General features: G+C 36.0%; 1 protein-coding gene across 1 annotated transcript in view; it reads left to right on the plus strand.

Moving 5' to 3' along the window:
- Positions 1–16,654, plus strand: part of DPH5 (diphthamide biosynthesis 5) — a 46,596-nt gene that overhangs the window by 5,679 nt on the left and 24,263 nt on the right. The window contains exons 3-4 of the mRNA XM_061411042.1: positions 2,376–2,484; positions 14,949–15,069. Coding sequence (XP_061267026.1) covers positions 2,376–2,484; positions 14,949–15,069 — 230 coding nt within the window. The remainder of the gene's footprint in view (positions 1–2,375; positions 2,485–14,948; positions 15,070–16,654) is intronic.

Raw genomic sequence — 16,654 nt, forward strand, 5'->3', positions numbered from 1 at the left:
AATTAATTTTCCTTATGTCAGTGACTAGTCATATCTAACATTGTTTTCATATTTATGTGGTATTTACTGTACTGTAGTTGTTTTTCATTTACCCACTGGATTACTATTCAGATATATTAGTCATTGGAGATAAGATGATAAGGAAGGTATAAATTTTAATTGGGCCGTGAAAAATTTGAATTTAAATTAATTAAATGGATAAACCAGGAGTGGAATACAAAATGTAACAACGCACTGAAATGCTTCCTTATATGTGACCAAAAAATGTACTGTGTTTAAGTTTAAGCCCCTTTCTACTTTTTGAATAAAAAATTCAAAAAGAAGGGAAAATTGTTTACTCAATCTTAAATTATTTTTTGTAATTTTTTAAAAATTTCAAATATTTATAAATTTATAAAATTTATCATTTTAACCATTTTTGAGTGTACAGTTCAGTAGCATTAAGAACATTCATATCACTGTGCATCTATCGGCACCATCCATCTCCAGCAATCTTAAATTCATGAAGAAGGTACTTGAAAGTCAGTTAAGTCAGTTGGTGTAGTTCTCATCTTTGCCCTTTTATCTAGGTTGTTTAAAGGAATGTGGAAGTTAATCACATAACGAATGTAAATGACTTTAAAATATACTGCATCAGTAGATCTAACTCAGTCATGTGAGAGATGACAGTGCTAAACTTTCTATCCCCGTAAAGAGCAGTTGAACAAGGTTGTCATTAAACAGATTCTTTCTAAAGATAGTTCTGTTTTTATTCCATTCTGTATTTTAATGTGCTCTGTAACTATATGTATTTTCTAATAAATGAACACGTAATTTTTTATCTTTATGTTGTGTGCCATTTCCTTCGTGGCATGCACGTGTATGCACGGACACACACACACACACAAATCTACCTTTCTTTGCCTGTCTCCTGTGTACCTTAATGTGAGTCATTTGATTGTTTCCATTCTGCAAATTAATGTTATTATAAAGTAAAATGTAAAATAAACATACTAAGCCTTATATATTCAAATTGATTTTGGTTAGAGCCACACATGCCCAGAAATAGTAATAAATTTGTCTTTACACACAGCAGTGCACATATGCATGTACACACCCACTCACACACACACACACACAGCCTTTCTCAGTCTACTATAGTGAAATATTTTCATGAGCCACAGACTGAGGAATGCCTGGTATGAAGGTGTTAAACATGCAGTTCATTCCAGTTTTTTTCTTTTTTTTTTAAATGAAGCAATATAATCTAGGTAATTGTAATAAAATAACAGTTTTACCACAGTTTTTCATAGCAGAAATCTGAGAAGCTCATTTAATCACATTTATAGCAGTTTCACAAAATCAAATCACCTTGCCAGGTCATTAAATCTTCATAGTATACCAACCACATCTGGTCATTTTAAATGAACTTGTGAAAAGGAGAATAATTCCAAACCAGTTTTTCTTTCTGCTCATCTATTTAAATAACTCACCAAGTAACTAATTTCATTTTCCCATATCTTAGTGTTAACTAGTGAAATTCTGTTTGAAAGGGATATTAAAAACATTCTTTACAATGGGCATTTGTATTTTTTAAAAAAGCTTATTCTAAGTCAAATTAATGATTATTTTTATAGTAGCTGTTGTTTCATTTTATGTGTGTGATTAAAAACAGACTTCCCTGGTGGGCATTTGTTAATCTGTTTCTGACTACCTCGTGGGGTAAAAGCCCTTGATCTTGCTACTTGGTATGCGCTGACCAGTTGACAGGTTCTGCTTGTTTGTGTGTAGTTTCTCAAACATGCTAATGTTGCTTTCCCCAGTTGGGCCTGGAGTTTTCATCAAGGGGGAAACAAGCTGTTAATAATGCAGTTCTAAATTGATTTGGGGCTAAGTTTCACAGTATCCATATTTATGTTTCCATGTATTCTCCCTTTACCCTGAGAAACAAAGCCTTCAAAATAGAGCAGAAATTAAGAAGTAGTCTGGTTGTGCTATAATTTGAACCTTTGTCACAGAAATTATAAGAGATTAGAGGTCAAAATATTTGAGAATTGCTTCTCAAGTTCAGTTGCTGAGTAATATTCACAGATGTCTTTTGTAGGTATTAACAGAATAAAAAGAGCAAGTTAAAAGTTCCCTTTTTTCTGTAGCTGCCAAGGCTGCTTTAAGAGTGTTAAAGGCATAATTTAACATTGTACAGGGTCTGTGTAAACTTATACACTTGCCAGAATTCCCGGATGACAGCTTAAGCAGGTGCTTTGAAATATTTGAGGGAGAACAGTGTCCTTGACTGATTCTTCTTGACGATTTGGGCTCATGAAATGTTGTAGATTTACTGTCTTAAAAAGTCAGTTTTTGTTAGTTTAACCCAACCTGATCTTTTCTCACTACAGGGCTACAACACACAGTGATCTTATTCTGAGAGCAACAAAACTGGGGATCCCTTATAGAGTTATTCACAATGCATCCATAATGAATGCTGTAGGCTGCTGCGGTTTGCAGGTAATACTACAAAAGAACGGTTTTCTTAGTGGTATTTAGCAAAAATGTTTTTGTTTTCTGCAAATTCCCATAGATTTTATTATATTTCATGAGTTATAAGACAATATTATTTTATATAAGACTGTGTATTAAGTTTTTTAATACTAGATATTTTATACTAATTTTCCTCTATCTTAGATTTTCCCCCCTCCCCCTTAGAATAGATCATTGAAATTTATCTAAAGAAAGATTTTAATTCTGTATCCAATTGGTACATACAAAAAAGGGACTATAACTCAATTGGTTAAGTATTCCTAAAACCTTTTTACATTATTCCAAATGACTTACTCTGCATTGCTGAGGGCCATGTTTTTCCACACTGGTATTGTTTTCTGTGTGGTCAAGAGCACTATGATGGAGCACTTCTTAAAATAATACATAAAAGAGCTAAATGCCAGTGATACTAGGCTTTTATGCCAACTTTGCAGTTACTGATATGCAAAGTTAGTTGTTTTTAACCCAGAAATCTTGGTTCTGAGGAGTTAAAGGAGTGTTCTGTAGCTGCGTTTAAGATTTTCTATTTCAAAGTTGGAACACGAATGCCAGGAACATTCATGTTCCAAGTTTGAAATTTGTGTTCTGATGTTCACATGTATGTAATCCATGACAGTTGTGACTGCTTATGGCCAATAGTAGTCTTAAGACTCCATTGATTGTTAAGACATAGTCCTATTTCAGATATAATAGGAAAGAGAATTTGCACCTTACAACCTGTGAAATAAATTATGTATTCTTCCTGGAATACATAATTTAAAATAACTTTGCAAAGTAAGGGACAACATGAGCTGAGAACTGTTGGCCTGTATTACTCGGTTTCCTCTCTGTGAATATGAAACAGACATTTTATTTTCATGAAATCTTAAATATTTCGTTTATATATGTGGAATATTCTCAAAATCAAATAAAAGAAAAAATAGTTATTCTTTGGGGAATCATTTATGTATTTCCAGTATCTTGGGAGGTATAAAGATAGCTTGATCCTTTCTGCACATTTATTTTAAAGGAAATATAATCATATAAAACTTAATTAATACTTGTATGCTTTAGTGAAGCCCATGGGTAAAAGCTGCTGTTAGTTATGAAGTAGTGGCATGATTATTCTGATAAATGCAGTTTAAAATTTTCTACACACTAGTTAGATGTCCCAGATGCATTACCACATAGAATAAGAGCTACTAATTATTAGGCACAAAGAGACGACTCACAGCCAGTGGATCACCTAGCTTCTGAATTCAGTGCTAGCTGTATATATGGGAAATCTCAGAAAACACTTTTTCTTTTATTCTGAGGGTCAATAAAATTCTATCTAATAATTCATCCGTTAAAAAAAAAAATAGCTGTTTACAGCAAGAAGCTACATTACCCTTGGAACTCGGTGCTGTCTCTGGGGCTTTAGAGGGACCTATATTTTTTGTATTACCTAGGAAGAGTAGTTCACTTTAATTGACTAGTCCTGGCCAGTCATCCCAGAAATATTGCTTTTGGTTCTGAAGAACCAGAGAAAAAGTATAAATTATTTACCTTTCAGTATTCATTACTTGCTCTTGGTTATAATTATGTCCAAATTGGTAAAGAACTTTGCTGTCTGTTTTGTCTCCTAACAAAATGCATACTTAAAAAAGCCTTGCCAACTCAAGTCTTTTTTTTTTTACACTTAAAATTCTTTCTGAACATTTCTGTGTTGGAGTAAATTGAATTCTTGATGCTCAGATTCTTGAGTGATTCTCAGTCTAATATGCTTTCCTCTGGATAATGCTGCCTTTCAATCACTTAAGAGTGATTGCCAGGAGAAAGGAAAAAAGAGAGGGCAAAAATTTTCATGTGTTAGACAAAAATATGTGAATCTTAAGCTAATTGACTATATGTATGTTTTCATATTGGTTTTGTTTTTATATCTGAAGAAGGTTAGTTAGTCTCTTTCCATCATATTTTGCTCTAAATTATCTTATGATAATCTATTATTTAGAGTTTTTAAGCCTAAATTTTTAAAAAGATCCTTGTCTTTATTACATAAATCTGTTATCCAGACTGGTTAAAGTTAGACTTGTCCCTCTGATCCTCTGCATTGATAAAGAAGTGCAGAGTTATTTTTCTTATGTTTAAAATGAATGAAGGTATTTGAGAAGGTATTTACTAAGAGAATTGAAGTTTCTATACATATAAGCCCTCAAGATCATATCCACATTTACATATATTATTATTATTTTTAAGTGTAACTTTCAGTTTTACGTGAGATTTCCCTAAGCAGCCACAAAGTATTGTTTCCTCATCTTAGTTCTGTTCTCTAATCTGGATATGAAATGACTTACTGCTTGTGTGAAAAACAGAAGATAGCTTTCTGTTTTCTGGTTTACATATTTATGAAATCTCTATGAAAGTATAATTCTTGTTCCATGCAAGGTATTCATATGCCAGGAGAAGGAGGGATTGATGCCTTAAGTATTGATGCCTTTGTATAGTTTTCTAAGATAAAAAACATGGAAAAATAATTGTATGCATGGCATGCTTAAATTTTAAAATAAACATCTATCAGTATCCTGCATAATGTAAAAATTCTGGCAAAGTCTCCTTCCTTATATTAGCTGGTCTTTTTCTCTTTACTATTTTGACTAGCATTTATGGAAAAGACAATAACCTGTACCAGTGGTCCTCTGTCTTTAGTGTTCATCAGAATTACCTAGAGGGACTATTAAAGAGTTTGCTGGGCCTTCCCTTAAGATTTTCTGATACAGTATATATCTGGGGTAAGGGTCTGAAAATTTGCATTTCTAACAAATTCTCAGGTGATACTGAAGCTGCTGGTTATAGGCACCACACCTTGAGAATCACCAACATAGATAAAACATTTCTTAGAAAGTTAAAAACTGTACTGTCATTCTTTTAGTATGATAGAGTTGGAAAAGTCGATCTTAGTTCCCAGAAATATGTTTGCTAAATGTAGAATGTTACCTTGCTGTGCTCTCTTGCTCAATTTCCTAAAAGGGAAGTGGGCACCACTTTCGAAAGGCATTCAGTCATCTCTGTGAAAGAGCTTTCCTATGAATTCAAAAACAGCCATCAAGTTATGGAAGAGAAGTGCTACTCTGGGTAAGGGGACAGGCCTGGACCACATGTACTTTCCAACACCTTTCCCTTAGGTTAAGGAAGAGTGGTATGAAATTCCTTACCTGAAAATGGGTGCAGTATAGCTATCACTTATTATCCTTCCAAACTGTCTTTTTTGTTGTTTTTAAAAGCAGCATAGAGAGCTCAGAATCAACCATCCAGTATTTTTTAATTAACTTTGTAGTTTATTAACCAACAGGAGACTCTTAATTATTAGTATCAGTGAAGGTAAATAGTTGCATAGGCTAACACTTCTACTCACACACACAGACAGTTGCTATGTGTTTTATTACAGTATGCCATAAATACAGTTCTTTACCACAAATCACATATACCTAATGAAATTTTTGTTGTTGTTAAATGGAAAGTATATTAGAGGTTGCCAAGTTAGACATCGTTAAGAGGAATAGTTATCTGTTTATTCAGCAAATACCGTTTGCCTTCTTAATGGGTTTTCAGATGGTGAAGAATTGGCCTGCAATGCAGGAGACCTGGGTTCAATCCCTGTGTTGGGAAGATCCCGTGGAGGATAAATGACAACCTACACCAGTATTCTTGCCTAGAGAATTCCAGGGACAGAGGAGCCTGGTGGGTTATAGTCCATGGGGTCATAAACAGTCAGACTTGACTGGATGACTTTTACTTTCTTATCGTTTGCCTATTGAGTTTCTTTCAATATGGTAATAAACCTGACCAAGAAGGTCTCTGCTCTCAAAGAGCTTACATTCTAGTAGGACAGAGAAGCGATAACAAAATAAATGTCAGGTAGTGGTAAGTATAAGAAATTCAAGAAGTCTGCTAGGTTAGAGAGTGACTAGATCACTCCTGTTGTTGGGTGGTCAGGAGAGGTCTCTCAGGGTGCTAACATTTAAGATTAGATAGGAATCAGGAAGGGACAACCATATCCCAAAGTTTGGACGAAGACTCTAAAGTGGAAATGAGCTTGGCTTCTTAAAAGAAATGAAGGAAGGCTTGCTGGAGAGTTAGCAGGCACAGGGGATGGTGATCTGAGGCTGGATAGGTGGGTGGACTTGGATCACTAGGCTGTCTAATACACTATCAGGAGTTTGGATTGTATTCTAAGTGATACAGACTAACTGCCTTTAGAGGGCTTTAAGCAGAGCAAATACTTGATCTGATAGGTGTGTTAAAAAGGTATCTCTAGCTGGTATGTGGAGATAGAATTGCTACCAGGCAAGACTAGAAGTGAGGAAATCAGTTAGTAAGTTTATTGTATTCCATTAGAGGAGATGGTGGGGGCTTAGATCACATGGAGAGGGTGGGGTATAATAGATGATAAGTTCTAATATCCTATATATTTGGAAGCTAAAAAGTTGGCCTGTTTTCCAACTTATTTTTTTATTTATTTATAAAATATTTGTTTGGCTGTGGTATCACGCGGGATCTTTCTTTGCATCATGCAGGCTTCCCTCTAGTTGCAGTGTGCAGGCTTAGTTGCTCCTTAGTATGTGGGATCTTAGTTCCCCTACCAGGAATTGAACTTGAGTCTCATGCATTGTACGGCAGGCTCTTAACCCCTGGACCACCAGTGAAGTCCGTTTGCCAACTTTAGGCAAAGGTTCCCTAGATTTTCACTGAGTTAACTTTGAGATTTTTCATAATTAAAATGTTAGTTACAAACGTGTACTTTAAAATCATGTTGTTTTAAATACCTAGGCAACAGGTAACACATTATTTGTATTCTGAGGATTTTTCTAGTCAAAGAAAAATCTATTTATTTATCAAGAGCCAGACATGGTGGTTATATTTAAACTTTCCTGGTAATGAAAAATCAAGGATTTTTCTAAGTATACAAAAGACAAGAGGAACAAGTCCTCTTTTTCTTGAAATCTTCAAGTTAAACATTTAGCAGTGTAATCATGCTCTGCTTTTGAAGAGTCATTTTGTGATTTTTTTTCTTGATAATAAATGACATATATACTCAAAAAATTGGAAAAATACAGTAAGTATAAAGAAAATAAAAGCATCTATTGTCTCACCTCCTAAAGGTAAACACAGTTATCATTTTGGTATATTTTCTTTTAGTCTTTTTACTTAGCACTTACTATGTGTACATTCTCCTGAATCTCACAAACTAAAGAACTATGTAATAATGAAATGCTTTTTTTTTGGCCTAGTATTTATTTATAAATAATAAGTTTATTTATTATAAATAACAAATAAATTTATTTAGAATTTATTATTAGCAATTTGTGTGATAGAATGTATTAATTCCTGTAAAAGTTTGATGACTGAAATAATTTTGAGATATTTAAAGGAAATGTAAATAAAATGGTTTGATGAAACCAGGTAGCAATGATTTCTGCATAAAAACTTCCTTATCAGTTGTGGCTGACTTCAGGGAAAAGGCTGTATAAAAGCATTTCATCATTATGAAATGCTTCCACTTTCTCTGACTGTTGCATGAGTGACCTTGATTATTGCCATATGTTCCCCTGTTTATATAATACCTTTCTACTTTGGGAAAAATATATATTACTTTCAAAAAGTAAGAACTCATTTCCTTCCTTTTGTAAAATAACATTCATTGTGATAGTCAACATTTTTGACCTTGTCCTAGTTCTTACTGTTAGTTTTCAGAAGCATTAAATTGGTTTCATTGTTGTCCAGGCACTATTGTAGAAATGATAAAACCTAATGAGTACAAAGAACACCAGATTAGGTAATAAGGGTATCAGAGCTCTGCATTACTATTGTAACCTTAGAAAATCTTAGAAAAACTCATCCAGTAAGTTCTCTTTTCTTTTAGTCACTTCAGAATTATTTTTGACCACCTGTTAAATCATGAGTACATTAAATTTTTTCCCCTTCCTTTTCATTTCCTTTTTTTTAGTCACTGTTTTAATAGCCATCTTACCATCATTCTCTTACAGTTTATAGTTTTCTGCTTAAATTGTAGGTCTGATTATGCCATTCTTCTATTCAAACAGTCCTGGTAAATCTCCATCCTAAAAGAGAGTTCAGTTACTTGTGTATGTTTATGTGCTCATCGTATTACAAACTCCTTAATTTACTCATCTTCACATCTTCCTTGCTACTTTATTGCAGTGTCATGCATGTAATCAATGTGCAACAAATATTTGCTGAGTTGCATTGCTTATTTATTTATCCCCCCCTGCTTCCCCCCTACCCCAAGTGAATCTTGTCTTTGGAATTGTATGCTTTAAATTGTGATTCTTTCACTTAATTTGTATGTGGGCTCTCTTATTTATATGTGAAAATATAATTCTTACAGCTCTTCTGTCTACATAGTCATTCAACTTTATCTGTGTATCTACTTCTGTTTGGACTAAGGTTCATGACATTGTACAGGAGACAGGGATCAAGACCATCCCCATGGAAAAGAAATGCAAAAAAGCAAAATGGCTGTCTGGGGAGGCCTTACAAATAGCTGTGAAAAGAAGAAAAGCGAAAAGCAAAGGAGAAAAGGAAAGATATAAGCATCTGAATGCAGAGTTCCAAAGAATAGCAAGAAGAGATAAGAAAGCCTTCCTCAGCGATCAATGCAAAGAAATAGAGGAAAACAACAGAATGGGAAAGACTAGAGATCTCTTCAAGAAAATGAGAGATACCAAAGGAACATTTCATGCAAAGATGGGCTCAATAAAGGACAGAAATGATATGGACCTAACAGAAGCAGAAGATGTTAAGAAGAGGTGGCAAGAATACACAGAAGAACTGTACAAAAAAGATATTCACGGCCAAGATGATCACAATGGTGTGATCACTCACCTAGATCCAGACATCCTGGAATGTGAAGTCAAGTGGGCCTTAGAAAGCATCACTACGATCAAAGCCAGTGGAGGTGATGGAATTTCAGTTGAGCTATTTCAAATCCTGAAAGATGATGCTGTGAAAGTGCTACACTCAATATGCCAGCACATTTGGAAAACTCAGCAGTGGCCACAGGAATGGAAAAGGTCAGTTTTCATTCCAATCCCAAAGAAAGGCAATGCCAAAGAATGTTCAAACTACTGCACAGTTGCACTCATCTCACATGCTAGTAAAGTAATGCTCAAAATTCTCCAAGCCAAGCTTCAGCAATACGTGAACCATGAACTTCCAGATGTTCAAGCTGGTTTTAGAAAAGGCAGAGGAACCAGAAAGATCAAATTGCCAACATCCGCTGGATCATCGAAAAAGCAAGAGAGTTCCAGAAAAACATTTATTTCTGCTTTATTGACTATGCCAAAGCCTTTGACTGTGTGGATCACAATAAACTGTGGAAAATTCTTCAAGAGATGGGAATACCAGACCACCTGACCTGCCTCTTGAGAAACCTATATGCAGGTCAGGAAGCAACAGTTAGAACTGGACATGGAACAACAGACTGGTTCCAAATAGGAAAAGGAGTATGTCAAGGGTGTGTACTGTCCCCTGCTTATTTAACTTCTATGCAGAGTACATAATGAGAATTGCTGGGCTGGAAGAAGCACAAGCTGGAATCAAGATTGCCGGGAGAAATATCAATAACCTCAGATATGCAGATGACACCACCCTTACGGCAGAAAGTGAAGAGGAACTCAAAAGCCTCTTGATGAAAGTGAAAGAGGAGAGTGAAAAAGTGGACTTAAAGCTCAACCTTCAGAAAATGAAGATCATGGCATCTGGGCCCATCACTTCATGGGAAATAGATGGGGAAACAGTGGAAACAGTATCAGACTTTATTTTTGGGGACTCCAAAATCACTGCAGATGGTGACTGCAGCCATGAAATTAAAAGACCCTTACTCCTTGGAAGAAAAGTTATGACCAACCTAGATAGCATATTCAAAAGCAGAGACGTTACTTTGCCAACAAAGGTCCGTCTAGTAAAGGCTATGGTTTTTCCAGTGGTCATGTATGGATGTGAGAGTTGGACTGTGAAGAAAGCTGAGCACTGAAGAATTGATGCTTTTGAACTGTGCTGTTGGAGAAGACTCTTGATAGTCCCTTGGACTGCAAGGAGATCCAACCAGTCCATTCTAAAGGAGATCAGTCCTGGGTGTTCTTTGGAAGGAATGATACTAAAACTGAAACTCCAGTACTTTGGCCACCTCATGTGAAGAGTTGACTCATTGGAAAAGAGTCTGATGCTGGGAGGGATTGGGGGCAGGAGGAGAAGGGGACGACAGAGGATGAGATGGCTGGATGGTATCACCGACTCAATGGACATGAGTCTGAGTGAACTCCGGGAATTGGTGATGGACAGGGAGGCCTGGCGTGCTGCGATTCATGGGGTCTCAAAGAGTCGGATGCAACTGAGCGACTGAACTGAACTGAACTGAACTTCTGTGTATAATCTTTCTTACTGTTAGCAAAAATCAGTGTGGTATCAGTGTTAAGCAAAATGCATGTGAAGATTAAAAACAAAAACAAGTATTCTATATAAAAAAGAAAACTAGTAACTCTTGATTAAATGGTTTTGTGGTACATTTTTGGACAGCCCTGCTGGCTCAGCTTTCTTTTACATCACAAATTTAAGTGATCTGGTTAGGATATACATACATAAAATGATATATGTAGGGCTCACTAAAGTTCTTAGCAAGTTAAATTTTCTAATTTTTCCATATCCAAAAAAGATACTTTTTAACTTAAAAATCACAAAATATTTTCATTTGAATATAAAATGTGTGTGCGTTCTCAGTTATGTCTAACTCTTTGTGACCCCATGGATGGTAGCCCTCCAGGCTCCTCTGTCCATGGGATTTTCCAGGCACGAACACTGGAATGGGCTGCCATTTCCTTCTCCAGGGGTTCTTCCCAACCCACGGGACTGAACCCAGGTCTCCTGCAACGCAAGCAGATTCTTTACCATCTGAGCCACCAGGGAAGCCCTTGAATATAAAATACCAAAGCATTAAAATCTAATTATAAAATGGAGTTTACAAAGCATCTGTGCTTCTGAAAGAAAGGAAATATCAGCAGTGAGATGAACAATAAGTCTATTAAGGTCATTCAGGCAAGTGGTATTGAGAATTCAAACTAAGGTAGAGAGAAAAGAAATGAATAGTCTCTGGGTAAACTATAGAGCAAGAATTGACAGGAATTGGTGCATAATAAGATGTCAGGAATTAGACATGTTAGAGGCAAGTCAGGCAGTACTTACTTCTAGATAGTTGCTTAATGTCACTCTCAGTATTGCCCAAGATTTCCCGCCTCTGATCCTTTGTTTACATCATCTCGTTCTGCATGTTCAGCTTCCCTAGGCTAAATCTTACCCATCCTCTAAGGTCCAGCTTGTATTCTGTCTATTCAAAAGTTACCTTCAGGTGCTCTCTAGGTGGGGGAAACGCTAAACTCATAATCTATATCAAATATTTTATTATTGTTTATTACCTCATATTTGTCTTATGCATTTTTCACTCTTAACTAGTGCCTTATATATGATTAAATATTTCATTTTGAATTGAGTTTTTATCTTCAATAGATTAAAAAAAATCATTATTCAGTATCAAGTTAGATAAACTGCTTTCCCTATAACTTACTCTCGGTTAAAATAAAAAAAGCCTGTATTTACCTCATGTTTTTGAAAACTGCTCTTTTTATAATCTTTAAATGTAGACCTGCATCAGTAATGGTTTGAAGGGAAATGATCATAAGAACAAATGCTTACATTTTTAGAATAGTAGGTACACAGGCCTCGGCAACCTCAGTTCTCGTCAACTGTATGATTTTGTTCCAGTTTCCTTTTGTACTTTACTGGTAAGTCCTTGAATTGTGAAACACAAAGGGACTGGTCCTTCTGTTCTTTGAGGTACTGACATCTAAATGGTGAAACTGTTTGCATAATGTTCCAGAATTCATTGAAGAAGTTTGTACCACAGCCATGGAAATGGTTACAGTCTATAAATCAGGGTCCTAGAAAGCAGTGCTTATGTGAGGTTTTCTTTAATCGCCCAAATTAGACAGTTCAGAGAAGCTTTTACACAAAGTGTTTCAGCTAGTGTTTACATGTGACTAGCATCTCAATGCTTTTTTAAATGAACTGTTCCTTGCTTTTTGAATGAAGAATTTATGTCCATGACTATATTTCTGTGACTCTTAAAATATTGAAAACTTGTTTATTTATTTATGGTGACATATATAATTTTCTTTAATGGTTTTACCTTAAGGTTTTTCTAAATAGAGTAATGTTAATATTCCAAAATCTGATCAGAGATGCCAAAAATCCTTTTCAAAATGTAAACGATTGAACTTGTCAGATTAAGTCATAAGCATAGTTTCAAATATTTGGTAATATTTGAGCTCATTCCAATAAGGAAAGCAGTTGGATTATAGTGTAACACAGCATTTTAGAGCATCTTCATTATAAACATTATCATTGTTAGATTATCACATCCCTAACATTTATTAAGTCTTTACTATAGCACTGGGCGCTACATACAGTATATCAGTTAATCCTTAACAAAACAGATTGTTAGGTTTATAATTATTGTATCGAATTGGCAGGGGAGTTCCTCCTGGAAGTCACCCAGCTAGTCACCATGATCATCCAGGTAGTAGGAACCAGAGCAATGCTTGCTCCACAGCGTTTGCTTGCTCCACAGCGTTTGCTTGCTGTGTGAGGTATTAGTAAGACTGCATATTTCCTGAGAGCTGGAGCTCTGTTTGCTTCTCACTTTATACCCATGCATAATGTAATGCCTGGCACATTGTGGATGATTCATAGTAAATATTTGTTAGATACGTTTGCTTCTCATAGAAGCAGTGACAGAAACCCCCAACAGAGCAAGGCTTATTCCTTGTAGCTTACCTGAATGAATTCCAAAGATCTCACATTGAAACTCTACAGTTTTTTTACAGAGAAATCATATTAGGTATGGCTGGAAGGTTTATGATTTCATTCTGAGAGTTATATAGGTCTTTGTAAACTAATCTGTGAGTTTGACTGCCCTTGAATAGCATGGCTTCAATGCCTCTTTAGACAATTTTCAAATGGACTTTGGGAGTAAAGCCTACTGGTAAGTAGGTTGGAGGTTGTGACCATGTGAGGAATATGATGAAATGAACCTTCTCTTGGTAGCTCAGAGTCATCATTATGAGTGTGAGTGATAGATTTTAAGCCCTCCATGTATAAACATCCAGAAGGGTCGAGCTTCTTTAGGCATGTAGAGATGGGGGACTCTGAACATGCCTCTTGCAGCAGCATTGTTCAAATGAAGAACTTTAGGCTTAGAAAAGTTAGGTGATCTCGTGAAGTCATACAGCTGTTTCAACCGAACAGCTAATTTGTGGCAGAGGACTAGGTGTGATTTTCAGCATTTAGTGCTTTCCAGCTGTATTAAACATTATTTTAGGCACTCTTTAAATTGAATAGTTAAGATCTTTATGTAACAGCTTTAGCATTAGGTTTTACAATATATTAAGTCTTTGAAAATAAAGTCCATTGTGCAATACCTAGATAAGAATTAATATAAGAATATCATTCACAGTTTAAATAACTTTTTACATGTTATTTGGTTCACACAACTCTGTGGGTAGGAAGGGCATGTGTTATCACTGTTCCTATTATAGAGATTAAGACTTGGAAAGAAAGAGTAATGTCACCCAGCTAACAAGTTGCAGAACCAAAGCTCAAAACTAGATTTTCTCAACATAAGATTTGGAGTTGGATTCATTTAAGTGAGATGTGTGGCTAGCCTGGAAGCAAGTTGGAACAAAGACGCTTCTTGGTTGTGTGATGATCATGTGGAATAGATGGGCCACCGTAGGGGGAAAGAAGGAGGTTTGGGAAAAGGCCCTTATCATTGAACTCTAGAGTCGGGGAATAAAGAGTGGGGAAAGTAAGGGCGTAGGTTTTGAGATGTGACGACAGTGAGTATGCAGTGTATGAATTTTACTGAGCTGGCATGGTGGAAAGGAACTCTCCCTCAGACCCAGGTTTGAGTTTCTTCTTACTAAGTAGCTGTGTGACCTTAGGCAAGCCAGTTCATCTTTCTGAGCCTTGGTGGACTCCTCCATAAAATGAGGGTAATAGGAACCTTGTGAATACTGCTCTGACTGCTCACATGTCTTTTTTTTTTGGCTTCCTTCTGGGTTCTCTGTATTTCAGTATTTTTAGCAGCTACCTAGCTAAATCATGAACTAGTTACATGTGTTCCTGTACTGAATACAGAAATACTAGAAGCCTCCTACCGAAAGGGCATCAGAATGACACCAGCTGCTATGGAGCAAAGGGAATTTTTATTACTTTTTTTGATGACAGAGTTGATCCCCAGTCCATCTCAAGTTTGGGTCTCACTTTTTATTTTGGTTGTTATCTATGAGACAGTAGTTAGTGAATTGTTACATCATTAACTAATGTTTTATTTCTTCTAGTTGTATAAGTTTGGAGAGACAGTGTCTATTGTTTTCTGGACAGACACTTGGAGACCAGAAAGCTTCTTTGACAAAGTGAAGAAGAACAGACAAAATGGCATGCACACATTATGCCTACTAGGTAAGTGCTCTGCAGTTTCTCTAGGGTCACAGTATGGAGTTGTCATATTGTTCTTGTTTTGATTTTGTATGAAGGTAAAACCGTTCTGTGTGATGTGGTCTAGCTACTCTGTGCATGGTGTGCCCTCCCCCATATTCTTGTGGAGAAGTGAATTTTCATTCCAAATAAGAATTAAGAGCCTGTCCTCATCAATTTACAGCAACTCAGAAGACTTATACTGAACATTTACTCTTACCAAGTTCCATCCGATCTTTCTTGAGGTGTCCTTTGAATACTGCAGTCGTGATGCTATCAGAATCACAGAATTGTAGATCTGAGAGAGACTCTGGAGATCATCTTCAGTGAAATTGAGGCCCAGAGACATTGGATCATTTTCCCACTTATTGGTTGCAGAATTGGTAGAATCTACAGAGCTTGTAATTCACAGCTCTTTTCACAGTATTATGCTGCCAAATTGTATTTCCTACCTAGTGTGGAAAGAGTTGGGGTGGCTGTCTTTGTGTACAAAGATGATGGCACTGATAGAGCTTCAGGAGTTTCAGCTACTGCATTTGCCAGCAGAGGTACTGGAATTATAATGATTCACATTCATTTTCAGTTCCTTTTCTACAGTATGTGTTGTAAAAATACTGTAATCAGAGCTTTAATCTGTGGCTGGTCAACAGAAGAGAAATAACTGTCGTCTTTGATAACTTGGAAGTGACACTTGTACTTGACATCAGAAGACAAAATCTGAGTGCTACTCTGTACTAGCTAGAGAGTATTTTGAACAGTCCATACCTTTGCCTTCTTTTTTATCAAATAGTAATAACCTTTTTCTTGTCTTTTGGAAGTGTTTAGATCAGTATATATGTGTGTGTGTGTATGCACATACACATATATAAAATAAATACATAAAAATAAATGCATTTTATTTATTTACTTTAAAGTTTCTAGTCTTTTGTGTTGAAGTCAGATTACTATAACACTGTAATACTGTAAACACTGATTCCCACTCTTGTAGTTTTTTTTTTTTTTTTTTATCATTTGTTGGGAACAAAATGCTCACATATTGGCATCAGTCCCTGGATCATACACTGAATTGCACTGTTTTGATTCTACTGTGTGTGAAGTTATCCAGTAGAAGGATGTCTGCCATGGAGCACAGAATCAGGGCAAAGAAAGAACCCATAATTTTGACCTCTGTAGTAAGTATAGATATTCAGAACATTAGAAGAGATTCCTATTTGCCAAAGACATTTAGGTTGTCTTGAGGGGCGGTCCTAAGATGGCGGAAGAATAGGATGGGGAGACCACTTTCTCCCCCACAAATCATCAAAAGAACATTTAAATGCTGAGTAAATTCCACAAAACAACTTCTGAATGCTGGCAGAGGACATCAAGCACCCAGAAAAGCAGCCCATTGTCTTTGGAGATAGGAAAAAATATAAAAGGTAAAAAGAGAGACAAAAGAGGTAGGGTTGGAGATCCGTCTCGGGAAGGGAGTCTTTAAAAAGAGAGAAGTTTCCAAACACCAGGAAACACTCTCACTGGCGAGTCTGTGCCGAGCCTTGGAACCTCAGAGGGCAACATAACCAGGAGAAAA

The sequence above is a fragment of the Bos javanicus genome, chromosome 3 (assembly GCF_032452875.1).
Source record: "Bos javanicus breed banteng chromosome 3, ARS-OSU_banteng_1.0, whole genome shotgun sequence".
In the NCBI taxonomy this organism is placed as follows: domain Eukaryota; kingdom Metazoa; phylum Chordata; class Mammalia; order Artiodactyla; family Bovidae; genus Bos; species Bos javanicus.